General features: G+C 33.2%; 1 protein-coding gene across 2 annotated transcripts in view; it reads right to left on the bottom strand.

Moving 5' to 3' along the window:
* Nucleotides 1-3,220: 3,220 nt before the first annotated feature.
* Nucleotides 3,221-15,352, bottom strand: part of LOC148617424 (dopamine receptor D2.L-like) — a 141,569-nt gene continuing 129,437 nt past the window's right edge. For both annotated transcript variants that reach the window (XM_088585026.1, XM_088585027.1), the window contains 3 exons: nt 6,427-6,536; nt 5,007-5,905; nt 3,221-4,274 (listed from right to left, as the gene is read on the bottom strand). In XM_088585026.1, coding sequence (XP_088441152.1) covers nt 4,036-4,274; nt 5,007-5,905; nt 6,427-6,536 — 1,248 coding nt within the window. In that variant the 3' untranslated portion in view covers nt 3,221-4,035. The remainder of the gene's footprint in view (nt 4,275-5,006; nt 5,906-6,426; nt 6,537-15,352) is intronic.

Below are 15,352 nucleotides of genomic sequence, written 5' to 3'. Positions count from 1 at the left end.
TTACCCACTCTGACAGAGAATCAATGTCTTCTTGTTCTTGTTTTATCCATTTTCTTGCGTAGTCCTACACGGCATCCATAAGAACTTAAAAGTAATAATCCCATTTATGGAGCGTGGTTTACGGTACTTTGGACATCTAGAAGGGACCTTACATGGAGGTTCGTTTTCGATGATGCTTAAATCTCCCGTAACGACGTGACCAGAGTTTTTTGAAGTCATCAATGTCGAGGTTCTGCAATAGCCTTTTATAATTGAACATTTTGGATGCAATAGGTGAAGTATAGGAATATGTAATAATCGGTTTTGATTTGTCTTAGAAATATGGGGGAAATTTGCTGGTTACGTTTTTGTGATGGAGGATGTTAGTCAAATTAATTGCATCTATACCTTTGTTGACAAACGGTAGTGAAAGAAATGATCGTTTCTCTGCATATTGACCTTTTACACAAACTGGTTTAAAGAGTCTGTGGAAACCAATATCCTAAATGAGAGCAACAAGTCTGTATAATGATGAGGAAGTTCAGAAACAAGAGTGCCAAGACTTGTTTTGTAAAGGAAGTGTTGGTGAATGACAGGTATAGAATAAAGTTTATTTTGATTGTGATGTAGTCCAAGATATTTTTGTATGAAGGGAAGAAGACCATCTATGGAAACATCATGCATCTTAGGTGATGTGTAGTGGCTATGGCCTTGACTCCATGAAAAAGTGCTTTTGTTTCCGAGGAGTTCAATGGGCCTAGAGGGTATACGGCTACATTGTATAGAAAAGATAAATCAATGTAGTTTTTTGAATATCGTACTTACCAAAGTGGAAAACGGCATTAATTGGAGGAGGGGTCAAAGATCAATCCACCCCAGTACATTTTGATAATTAGTTTAAGTAAAATCGTTCCTTGTAGGTAATGGGAAACAGATAACATGTAAAGATCACACGTATATAGTTTCAAAAATTGTAAAATACGAAATCGATTCTCGGACAACCTGGTCTGTTTCCCAACTTTTGGTACAATAGAAAAGCATGAATATTTTCCAACTCGGAGGGTGTTTCTAGAAAAGCAGAGGATGCTTACCCTACCGGTGCACCTGGTCCATGCTCCAAGTTTTTGGTGGAGTCCGAGTTGCTCATTTACTTTTGTTACTTTGTATGTATGATTTTAGTTACTTTATGTTCTTTGTTGTGTGTGTCTGTTTTCTATGTCTGGTCTTTGTCCCTGGATTACATTCTTTTGATTACCGCTATAACCTTGGTTCCCTTGATTACTCTTCCAAAGTAACTTATTTTTCTTACATGATTAATATCTTAAATGCTTTTTAACCAGATAGACAATAGTTTGATTTGTCATTTTCATGTTAAACATCATAAGGCATAAATATTGACAACATGCATGTACATGTATGTACATGCTTCCATGCAAAGTTCAAAGTTCACAGTATGTGTATTTTTAACTTCAAATTCCAACTTCGTCATGAACCCTCACTCGCATTTGTGTTTGTTTGAGAATCCCTGATTCATGGCTAAATCTTTAAACTTAAGTTTTATTTAATGTCCAAACATATACATGTAAAGACAAATGTACGGAAAAAAATCTCAAAAAACCTTAAGTCTTTTCGCAAACCTTAAGCTAGACTCGATACTTTACATGTGTCTCTGTTTTATAAACAACCCGGAAACTAAACAAATTGTCCGGACACGTGTGAAACAATTTCAGTAAAATTAATAGTATAAATATGTGAAAATTTGCCACTTCAAATTAATTTTGCAAAGCTCGTGTTACAGATCGAATCGAAAACGTTTTATTTATATTATTTTTTATTCAGTACAGAATGTATTGACATACATTGTAATATTCTACAGTGTCTTATTATCTCTTAATTCGCCTGAATATAGCTGAGATATTGATGCTCGGGCGTCAAACCCCAACCAACAAACAATTATCTCTTAATCATTGGAAATGACAATTCAACCAATTTTAGGGCCATTTTTGTTCAGTGTTTAAAGAGTCAATTTTTGTGTGAAAAAGTTCTGTTTTGACATTTTTGAAATTCTATACATGTAGTATTTACATGTTACTTGTTTTCCGAAACCTACAATGAACGATTTAACTTAAATACGCCCCGTGCAGGACCGGGTGTTAAAAGAATAGGCCTGCAGCAGCGCTAAGCTTGTCGTATAAGGCGACTAAATAGTGCTCAGAACCCTAGCCGGGGGCTAGGAGCTCTGCCCACAGAGCAACTGGGATGTGTGCCCCAGGTGGTGGAATGGGGTACCCCTGGCGTGTTACATGCTGGGGTTGTCAGGCTATAATACGGAAAACCTGACCGCAAACCATAGTGGTGCACCGTGTTGGGAAAGATGCCACGTTCCTCGCACGTTAAAGAACCCTGCTGTGGTATTCGATAGGAGTAGGAACCTTTGCGCTCCGCCACAGGAGGCTAAATTGCCCGACCTTACCCATCCCCCCTTTTTCCAGTGGCAGTCAAGATTGGTTGACCCTACAATCCTTGTGACCCATCCTTTTTTTTTCATTTCATGTTCATTTTATCATCCATTTCATGTTCATTGTCTGAATATAGCTGAAATATTGCTGCTCGGACGTTAAACTCCAACACACATACACACACACACTTAAATACATGTACTTTGAATTACTTGGTGTTTTGGGGTCGATTGATCTTTGACCTCTCCTCTAATAAATGCAAAGTAGCAGAAAATTTTACCACTTTTCAGTTAGAAAAGTATGATATTCAAACACTACATTGATTTACCTTTCCATTGAAATGAAGTATACCCTCTAAGCCCATTAAGTAAGAAAAATCATTAGCCATCCGCTGCAGTATTATGTTTTCTAATGTAGTACACATTCCTTTAATACGATTTACATAACTTTGTTTTATGTGTTTGCGTGTTTAAAAATTTTCAGGATTTCTGAGGAAAACAAAATATTTTATTAAAAGAGTTTTGACTTTTTGTGACGTTTCGTAAACCATTTATTAACTTGACTGTGACTGTGTGCGAGTGTTTGTGGATTTTTGCCTTGTTTGTGGAGAGGTTGTTGGCTGTAATTTCAGGTAAATGAATGACAGACATTGGCTGGCTTCCCTTTCCAGTATGAAAGATGTTAATTATGATATTTACATTCGTCACCATGACCATATAAAATGAAAATATTTATTTCTTTTTTTACGTGATGTAACCCGATACCACATTAAAAAAGTCACCTTAACAGTATTAGGCATTTTAATGATATCATTAAAGTGTTTCCAATAAATAGATATGTATACAACTAGATCACATATTGGATTTTTACATATCTACAAATATGACACATACAGATTCCATCTTTAGATGGTTCGATTCGGTATATTTCTATGGTTTATACAGAAGTGGCAAGTTATCAATATATTGCACCACACCGCTAATTCTATATATCATACTCATCCATCGGAATAAATACATTTGTACACAATATGTTGTTCACCTAAAATGTATGAAACTGCTTAAGGTTTGTTAGATATATTGTGCATTCTTAACATCTTTATCATCATTACTCAACAGTATTTATTCCATTCAATAGTTAATATATATAAATAATTACTTAGTTTATCATACTCATCCATCGGAATAAATACATTTGTACACAATATGTTGTTCACCTAAAATGTATGAAACTGCTTAAGGTTTGTTAGATATATTGTGCATTCTTAACATCTTTATCATCATTACTCAACAGTATTTATTCCATTCAATAGTTAATATATATAAATAATTACTTAGTTTATGTGCGTGATCTAAGTATGTTTCCCGTTTTCGTCACTATTTATATCAAAAAAATGTTCATTGCATATATTCATCCTTTTTATGTCAGAATTTTATACGTGGGCCTATAAACTTCAATTGTCATCATCCCTTTGCATGATCAGAAGGTCTTACAAATACTATATCTCTTCATGAAAACATTTATCTTCACTCGATTTAATATTTCGTTTTCATAAATGTTTTCATTGTATTAGCGATATTTTATGTACATGTTGGTTTTACTTACTACAACACTCCGTCAAAATTTTCTTAAAGGCTTTTCTGAACTCAGGATTGAATATTGTGTAAATGAGAGGATTTAGAAAACTGTTTATATATCCAAGCCATACGAAGACACTAAACAATATCATATTTGGGTTACAGATTGGATTACTCGATAGTTTGTACTTGAACTTGATGCATATGGCGTTTGTTATGTTGATGGTAAAGAAAGGTACCCAACAAAACAGAAATACACCTGAAAAAGAAAACATTACACAGAATTACCAATGTTCACATGAAAACTAATATTTTCCTAAAACCATATCAATGGCAGATGAAGCCTATACAATTTACCATGCACACCCTGAATATGATATTTCAATCATTTTGATAGTTAAGTTTGTATTTTTGTTTTTTATTGAAGAGATATCAATGTTACTTAATTCCTTCCCTTTGCCTTGGAGCTTACATGTCCATGCATACAGCAACATTTAAAGGTAGTAAAAATTTTTTTTTGTCATACTTGAATATTAGTAAAGAAAATCTTATTTAATTTCACTGTCGTGAATCTGAAAAAAAAACAACAAAAAAAACTATCTATTTTTATGTAATTCTTTGATTCTACAAAACCGTAATATTCAGACGTTACTAAAATAAGGGCTGCCTAGCAACGAACAATAAGGTGGTGTTTTGTGACTCAATGACAAGACGAAGGTCGCCGGTGGTAATATTCAATGCAAAACACCAGGTATGTTTTAACCTGAATATTTTACAACGACAAAGCTACGCAAATAAAGCCAATGACTTGAACTACTGTAGTCCGCTGATTTGCTTACTCATGCAAATGTTATCTAAATGGCAATCTTAAAACGAGAAATCTTGTGAAATTGAAATTAATTCTATTGAGAAAAAATGTTAACTGGAACATTATAATAAATAAGTAAATGGTTCGTATTCTGTAAGTGTTGATAAATCATAACCTATTTACCTAAAACAATGGCTAATGTTTTTGTTGCCTTCTTTTCCCTTTTTGATGATGACTTTTCTTTCCTTTTTCGACTTGCTCTTCTATGAAAATAGTTGCCAACAGTTCTTTTTTCTTTTCGCCTTTGTTGGTTGGCTATTACAGAGTCATTGGCAGGAATAAGTTTACATTTGTGTTCAAACTCAGAGGATTTTCCACGTCGTTCCGATGACGGGGTTGAGGAAAATTTCGTCTCCGTTTCCAATTGTGTGTCGACATTACAAGTTCCATTTCCGTTTCCGTCTATTTGAATTTCAACGTGTCTAACAGCAACTGGATTAACAATCAGCTCGGCATCCCTGTCGTCTGGATCGCTGTCTTGACTTTTTTGGCCGCTGTCCTCCTCATTATAACGTTCACTAGAGTCAGTGTTAGTGGCCATATTACTGACATTGTCGTCACAGACAGGGATTAGTAGTTGATTTGGCGCTTTGTTTGTATTATATGACGAAATCTTACCATTATCTATACTTTTAGCTAAACCGGTTTTAATTGTTGGTTCAGTTTCGTTAGCGTTTATGGTAGCGGTATTTTCGATAACGTTTGATGTTCCTGTTTGTAAAGTTTTTGCCTTTTTATTTTTCAAGGCTTTAGCACGCAGATGCAACACTCGGTATATTCTATAATACAAGAACATCATGATAAGAGATGGTATATAAAACGATCCCATTGATGAATAGATAAGAAAGTCTGAATTGAAAAATGTACACGCTCCAGATTTCCTCTCTTCGGAGTAATTCACTCCTAATGCAATAGGAGCCGCAATGGCTACCGAAATTACCCAAGTCAATGCTAACGTCACAAAAACGCGTTTGGAATTTTTATGTTTTGAATACTTGATTGGCTGGGTTACTGCTATAAACCTGAAAAATGAAAAAAAAAGTATTAGAGAAACTTTATTCAATAAGCATGGAGCTTTTAAAGTCTTACTGAATATTCTATTATTTTTTAATAAGAACAACCTAGACATAGTGGCGTTGAAGTCTTAAAAATACTTATTCGGTCAGTAATCGAATATTATTATGGTTTTATTCGTCTGACTCATATGAATAAGCACAAAATACACACAGAATATGAAAGTATTACAGAGTTTTTCGTGGTTTTGGAGCACGAAAAAAGTTATTACATTTATTACATTTTATATTATTCTGTAGGACTAGATGAAATGAAAATTAAAACGTCACTGAAACAGACTTTATCAGGACAATGATGTAAGGTCATTGTAATATTTTATTATCACAATATAGTTTGATTTTTATTTGAAAATGTCAGTTATTCGGAAACCGTAAAACAATAATATCCATTCATTTTTGTTGGCGAGAAAAAAAAAAACTAACGAGGGAGAAATATTCTCTAATATGTTCTTAGTTCTTTATCATCTTACCTGTCTACACTTATGGCTGTTAAATTTAAGATAGACGCTGTACATGCCATGACGTCGGACGCTACCCATGCGTCACACAAAGCATCACTTAGCCACCATGACTTGACAACCTGAAATGAAAGTAAAAAGTATATACAATAAAAACTAATTAAATCTTTACTTCAAAACAAAAATATGATGCATGCTGGTCCCATTTGAGTTATTTCATTGCGATTCCATAATATGGAATAAATCCAGAATGATCAAGTCATATTAATCAAATTTCAGCATGAATCGCTGTCATCTCTACCTCTAATCTCCCTACATACGTATTATCAGTTACGTTATGACTGTTGAGGGACTTTTCAGAAGTTGATGTCTAGTTCTATGATGTTCATAGGAGGCCACGAGGAAAAATCATCCTAAAGAAAACCGACCATAATTTGTGTATTATATGCATTTTATGTCATCAGCTAAAACTGTAATTACTATTGAAACTATTGAAGAAAATATTCCCGGAGGTAATGAAATGGAAAATATACTTAGTTATGTGTTAATTCCAACGGCACCAGTGATAGGTGTTAAAATATGTTATGTGAAATTGTTGCAAAGTTCCTTAAGAAATTTTAGTTCACTATCTCTCAATAACTGACATCAAACTGTAATGAACTAGAGGTAACGTATGAATTCTGCTCAAGAACAATGTCACGATTATATGATTTCATCTTAATTTTTAATAACGTGCTTTACGGGGTGCAGCATGATACGATCGCAGCATATCAAACACTGTTCACTTGAGGCAAGTGTGGGCACGATATAAGTTTTTTTTAAAACTCTTAAGTATGGGCATTAACAGTTCATTGTGGACATAACTGGTTTGAACACAATTTAGCACAAATTTTGAAATTCAATTAAAAATTTTCGAAAGTGAACCAAAAATAAAAAGGTCGATCTCTTGGGGATGGGGCCTTTGGCATCTTAAAACTTAAAAAAACATAAGAGAGATATCTAAAATTTGATTGAATAATGCAGACGGGGATTTTTATACGGAATTAAATAAAACAATTTCGAAATCAGATCATAAATTAAAAAGTCAATTTTTTTTGGCTGTTTTTTTTTTTGCCCTTTTGACCCTTATAACTCGAAAACAATGACAAATCTAAGTAAAAACTGCGAGTAGGGACCTTCATATAGAATCCAATAAAAACAATTTTCAAAATTGGACCAAAATAAATTAGAGGCTCCCAGGAGCCTTAATCGCTTACCTGGTTCAATGTTTTCCCTTTAAAGGCAATAACAATAACAAGGAGTCGTACTATAACTTTAATGAACCAATTGACTTTAGTAGGCATTATCATAAGAACTATTTCATCAAATAAAATATTTCATTTCACCTATTATAGTATCCAAGCTATTGGCCATAAAATGCCATTTTTCAACTTTCAAAGTAAAAAACTCTAACAAGGAGTTGTCGTTTATGATATCAGCTGAAAACCGCATAAAACGTGATTACTTTGCCTTTCAAAGGCAATAACTCAGAAGTCCGAAACTTTTGACTTGTGAAGACTTTTGTAGGCCTTCTCATAAAGATCATTTCATCATTTAAAAAGTTTTTTTTTCTATCTATTATAGTTTTCAAGATATCGACAGAAAACTGCAAAAATCATCATTGTTTTTTTATCTTTCAAGGGCAATAACTCCGAGAAGGCGTCGTTAGACAATTTTGACTTGATGAAGACATTTGTAGGTCTCATCATAAAAAATGAAAGTTTTTTTTCTGTCTATTATAGTTTTCAAAAAGTTGACTGAAAATTGCAAAAACCGTCATTTTTCGCATTTCAAGGCCAATAACTGTAACAAGGAGTCGACATACAATTTTAACTTTGAAGTACTTTGTTACATTATCATAAAGATATTTAATTAGTAGAAAGTTTTTTCTCATCTATTATAGTTTTCAAGATAATGACTGAAAATGAAAAAAAAAAACCGTCATTTTCAACTTTCAAGGGCAATTATAGCTCTTACAAAGAGACGTCTGACAACTTTGAAGCTCTTCAAGCTGATGAAAAAGTCACATTTACTTTCAAATATCTCTTTACGTTTTCGAGATATATGTAGAAATTGGTGACTTGACGTCTGTGGTCTAAAATAGCAACGACGGCCATGTTTTTGCTGATCAAAAATCTAAACACAATTTTGTTGAAAAAAATACTCTAAGGAACATCCGAACAAAGTATCATTAAATTCTGCACAGTAGTTTTAGAGAAGAATTTTGAAAAAAAAATGTTAACAGACGGCGACGACGACGGACGACGACGGATGACAGATGATCTAAAACAAAGTTGATTTTCTATGGATGTGACCCAATTCTGAACTCCTTCACGTGTAACTCCAAAACAGTTAAAATAAGGCTTTCCTGTAAACATGATAATACGTCGTAATAATACGTATTTATAAATCGACAAAAATGTGAAAACAAAAATGGAGACGTAAACGAATTGTAATAACCGATACATGTATATAAACAAGGAAACGTTAAGGATGTACAGTTGCCACAACAACAGTGATTACATAATAATCCCAAAACGAGGACACTTATATTGAATTGACGATTAGGATGTTTTCTTTGCGGATGTAACCTGTAATTGGACGATGACACTACTTTTGAATGAAAAAGAGAACTTTTTATGTTTTTTCTCTAAAGTTTATAATGTCAATGTCAAAAACAAAAACAAAACTAAACAAAACCTTGAAACTACCCTGCTTAAATCTCGGGATATTTTTGTCATCGGAAAATTTTATTATGAAGCACTATTCCGTGTGAAACCTATTTAAAGGTTATTAAAGGTTTAAATTTATTTCACTCAAAAAGTACTTTGTCAATCTTGAACATCGTGAGAATTACCAAACATCTGAAAGTTATCGGTTACCATTTTTACACTTAGAACCGAAGACATAGACCTGTAACTTTATAATTAAATAATATAATTTAATTAATGTCACCGGTGTATGACAGAATGTAAAAGTATTATACATGTAAACAATGATAATTTTTGAACGATGAGTGACTGGACCGTGATCGACGAAAATTGGCACATGAACAACGATCGAGTGATTGTGGGATGATGATCACGACGAGCTCTCTCTCTATACGTACACTGTAATTGGAAATTCAATATAAATTTTGAAATATCAAGATTTTGTTTCCTAATCCGATTTGCTAATTTACGTTAGTCACACAGTTTCGTTTATTAATCGCGGACTTCCTGTTCTACACAGAATAGAAAGATTTAGTGTCAGGAACTGTCCAGGTGTATGACAGTTTAGAACAGCTTTTCGTATTTTCTTTGTCACGAACCAGGGCAGTTTCTGTCAGGATCTGTCAGGGAATAGGACAAAATGTGTCCTGACCCAGGACAGAAAATATAGACGCATATTTGCATGTGCATATTCGAAAATACGACGAAAAGCTGAACTACTGACAACAAATAGCACGATAGGAGCACTAGACCCAATATCAGATTATACAAATACTAAAATTACGTGTAGATATTAGCACGTGACCGTTGAAAATTTACATGTACATCCATGCACCCCAGGAACGGTGTGGCAAAGACATTCATTAGGTAACAGCACCAGCTTTAATATAAATGCGGGTCAGTATTGGCGTATTTAAAAAAAAGTGTACACTGAATTTGATAGAAATGTAGGAAATTTTTAAATTACATTACATGCAGGAAATTAAAGTGACAGAATTTTATACACAAAAATGCGTAAAAATTGAAGAAACATCTTGCATATAAACTTTGCAATATCGAATACATGCAGGTACATATTTGATATGTGTACATTGTACATACATGTATACATGTATTGGAGATATTTTTTTTCGGAAAGAGAAAGCAGTTTTGAAAGAAGTGTTTTTAGATTTACTATTCTTAATCATTTCATGAGATATTAAATACAGCTTTGATTTTTATGCAATGATAAGAACCAGGAGATATTTAAATCTTTATTTGCGTTCAACACATTAAAACAGTGTTTCCAACTTTGTCGCATCATATTAGAGAATAGACTGCGTTGCTGCATTTATTACTTACAAAATTATTTTTAGAGAGTGTGCTACTGATTTCTATATACAAATGTTTATACATGTACCAGCTTTTTAAAAGCCTTTCAGTCAACGCAAAAGTAGAATGTAGAACACTGAGAGTTTTATACAGACACTGAAACAAGTATTGAAAACAAACCGAGCAATTAGGTAACACGGGTGGCCAAGTGTTTAATAATGTGACAGTTAGCTAGTTCACATGATACATTGTACATGTACAGGTAAAGTTGGACTTTCATTTTTGAAGCGATTTTTAGTGTGAATTTTGAAAGTTTTTTAATAAATGGTCATACAGATCCATTGTTAACCAGAAATCCTTTCTCTTGTAAAAAGACTTCCAGTTTCAATCTTTTTTTTTGGTTAACGCTGGATCTCACTATGAAATAAAAGTGAAAAAAAGCGGTTTTTGTGCACTCGTTTCTCAATCGTAACCGTTTAAATTACAAACTTAATCCCTAAAATTGAAAATTTACAATGTGAATTATATGATTATTTAGTTTTCTTGCAAATTTTTGACATTTGTTTTTACGAATTATTTCAATAGGCAGCATAAGGCCTTAAATGAGCCCTCACCCTTAATTTATATTTCTTGAAAAAGATGGTTGGAAATGTCTATACCCGACAAAGAAATTACATCTATCAATTTTTGACATGCTGTGTCTTTGTCGACCTGTTCATTTATACCATGATGTAACAATAGTATCCGTGTACTCTAGTGAGAAAACATTGCATAACAATAGAATCTTTTATCATTAATATATTCCCTGTTCTACTGATATTACAGACGAATATCTGATATATTACAGGCACATATCGTTAATACCAAAACCATTCTTTACCAAAATCAATGTAATAGAAATAGTCTTATCGTTTTTATTACAACTGTCATGTCATCTTAACTTTCAATATTTCAATATTTCCATTGATGAATAAAATGCCGATCTATTTTGAGTACCATAGAGCCTAGGCTACTGCCGAGTAATAGCGGCGGAAGTCGAAGACATTGGTAATGGAATTATATAAACACGAGTCCACAGAGTATTCCTGAGACGTAAATTGAATCAAAAGAGCAATTGCCATTAGGGATATCAGAGAAATCCATTGATAAATAGACACTTAACGTTAGGATCAAGTTTCTATTTTGCTTAAGATCGACAATCACGAAGATATAAGGAGCGACAAATTAGGATTCCCGAGAGAAATCTTATTTTTCTTTGCGTCGGCTTTTGTGTTTAAAATAAGAGAGAATTGGGAATAATAAATTATTTTTGTTAACTTTAATTTCAATGTTACCGTATAAGAATAAATAAATAATGGACTATGTCAGTATTGTATTTCTTAGTAATTCCATGTAATCAGATCTATGCCGCATTCTTAAGGATAGTTTCCATACACTTCAAGATAAAGTCTTAATTGTCTTACCAGTAGATTCCCTGATCACAAAGAGGAAAATATACGATAGCAGCACACACAATTTAAAAGACAATGTACCAAAAAGGCAGGTAAATATGACTTTAAATCATTTGTGTGACAATCATGCAGACATCTTAAGCTAAATATTTCATAACTTAATAGTGTCATGTTCTGCATACACAGTTAACACTTGCACTAAAATAATGAGCCACCTGGTACACTTCTTGCAATAGAGGTGTTTACACTTTCCCTTTTAGAATGCGTGTATCGTTTATCGTGCGTTCGCTGAACGTTTGAACGCACGATGGGAGAGTTAGTTTAAACTTCAGATACAAGCGTTCGTTTAAACGCGCGATAGGAGCGTTCATTATTTTTTGTAAACTCCTTGTTTGCTTTTTTCAGCTATTTTTTTATATATATATTTACTTTTATTTTTTTTTTGCCTTATTTCTATAGAAATATTTTCATTTTTTCTTTCTTCATTATATTAAGTATTAAAATAACTATTTTTCATCGTTCGTCTATCGTGTGTTTGAACGCAGGCTATAACCGTTCGTTTATCGTGCATTTGGTGAGGGATTTGCGTGCTGGAAACCAAAACGTCTCAAGGGTATTACAATGTAAGCTATTATATTTTTAATGGTTACGGTGATATGCTTTTAATGGACGAATAAACAAACTGGTCAGGAAGTTACAAAATTAGTTCAACTATCAATTACAATAAAGTATTTACAGAATCTGTAAAACTGACATTAAACTGAAAACCATAAAAACCAAAACAGTAATAAAAACTAACAATAAAAAGTTTGATATTAGCAATATTACTACGTGTGATCAACACATTCATTAGATATGTAGTTTAATGACTTGTACATTGACATATATTGCCATGGATGCTTTACGGAAAGATCAAATTTTAGATAGACATACTGTAGGACGAGACTTTAATTGTCTCTCTCCAGCAATATTATTAGTACGAATATTGCAATTAAAATTAAAGTCAATGTCTAGTTTCCCGGATACAGGTGGTAATCACATTTTTATTAACAATACGAAGAATTTGATTAAACAGGACATGTAAGATATGTAACAAGTGTTAACCTTTAACGTTTATAATCCATATAAATTGACGGACGAGAATTCTCTCTGCGGACGGAAAACTTTGTAAATGAAATTAAGCACTCTACTAAATCACATTATGTCGATCTCAGTGGAATTAATTTCTCATTGGACAAAAATGCGATAGAAATGATGGCGTTTTAAGTCAGTAAGTGGGGAAACACACTGCCATGAACGTCCAATAATATAATCAACGGCCGTCATACCTAGCTCTTGTCATTTTATTGTTTATCACCTAGGAGAAACCACCGGACAGCAAACAACCAACAACGTACACGATACAGAAATACTCTCGTTATTGTTTACACTAATACAATTTCTGAGCTAACATTCTTCAATGTCTGAGTAAGATTTGATTATTTAAGGGCGAACGGTCAATACAATTATTACAAGATTCGGTATAATTTTTGCCATCTGCAACAAGTCGAATGTTTTCATGAACAATAATTCAAGATATTGATTCATGTATTTCTAATCTGTGATTTTATTTCAAACATTCAATTTTCGAGAGATGGAAGTCGTTATAGATGACAATTACATGTAGTACAATCATACAGTAATTCACAAGAATAAGAGTTTTAAAAAGTCCTAGTCTTCATAATATTAAGACATATCATATGGAAAATTCCATTTCAATTATTAGAATTCACATACTTTTTTTTTAATTTTAATTTCATGGGAAAAAGTAAATAGAATTAAATTAAATTATTTTAACACTAACCATAATTGTTGCAAAACACCGTAACAGATGTTACCCCGGCTCCTCATTGCCCAAGACTCATTAAAAAGCATTTTTGTACGCCTCCATAATTTTTATTTTTCGAATTAATAAAAAATCTTCTTTATTTTTTGACCGGCGGCCATTTTTATATTTCAATATGGTCTATCGCTACCCCATATAATGACCTATTTTTAAACAAGTATGAACTTTTAATGATTTTTCCTATTTTGTCGAAATTTTTAATAGTTTGAACGGCGCCATATTTGAAATTTAAAAGTTATTGGGCACATCTACTTATGGTAGTTTATTTTCTAAATCCATTCAGCCGTTTAAGAGGAGTTCTGCGGACAAGACGGAGTTTTGACGAAAGAATAATAACAAGAAAGACCGTAAAAACAATATGTTCTCCAACTTCGTTGGGGGGGAGATTATAATTAATTAAAAAAAACCTTAGTGAACACGCTAACAATCCTCCTCGCGCCCACATTTGCACGTAATAAAATTCAGCCCCTATTTCACCCGAAAAATTAGTCCCCTTGACCGATTTCTCTGAAAGTCAAACCCATCCAGGCTGTTATTGCTACTTACCATTCACCAAAGTTTAGAGAAAATTGATATATGCTATCCAGGCGACAAGCCTAAATCTTTGTTTTTTTTTGTATACACAAGTCCCCCTTAAAAAGTGGTCCCCTTGACCAATTCCTCTGAAAATCAATCCCATCCGAGCTTGAATTAATACCTACATGTACTAACCATTCACCAAAATTGAAAGGAATTCAGTCAAAAAATGGAGGCACTATCCAGACGACAACATGCATTGACGGCTGGAGGGTCAAAACATTTTACCCCAATAATTTGATACTTTGTTGCGTTAGGAATAATAACGTATTAAATGCAATTTACTTCAAGCATGATATTTTTTACGACCCCATCCCACGCAAAAAAAAATGTAAAAAAGTGCTTAAATTGACCCGAAAAAGCTACATTTTATATTGTTTTTATTTTGATCTGCTAGAAAGTACTATGATATATGTAAGTGCTATAAAGAATTCCATCAAAGGTCCCAAAGTACCGGTAAAAATTCGAAGAAAAAAATCGTCAGTTTCAGTTTTTCTTAATTTTGTAAAATGGAGCTAAGCAGGGAGGGAAAGGAATGTTCCATGTGGTATATCGTAATTTTAGTCTCTGTAAAGTACACACATGTATTATAATTGCACAATTTTGTTTAATGGAAGGGCCACGAGCTCTACGTAAGAACAATTTTGGGCTGTTTAAAGGTCGGCAAAATACAACCTACTCGTGTTGGAATACTAGGAGTGTCACTGTTTTAAATGTATTACCTACAGCTAAAAAATTCATCTAGTTTAGTTTACGGAATAACGATATTATTCGACTCCCAAGTACTCCTGAGTACGAAAAAAGGGTGCATGAGGTTAAATGAAAATCTTGTACCACCAGTCACGACTAATCCATTCTCTATTAGGAATGGCATACTTCCTTGTTTTGACATATATATAACAATCACTTATCGTACACTTCGTACCACGTGTCTTGACCTTACAGACGGACACAACTTAGGTAAC

This window comes from Perna viridis, chromosome 5 (assembly GCF_037379345.1).
Source record: "Perna viridis isolate PV_CMFRI_1.1 ecotype Kerala chromosome 5, ASM3737934v1, whole genome shotgun sequence".
Classification (NCBI taxonomy): domain Eukaryota; kingdom Metazoa; phylum Mollusca; class Bivalvia; order Mytilida; family Mytilidae; genus Perna; species Perna viridis.
This window is presented reverse-complemented; position numbering and strand designations above follow the sequence as displayed.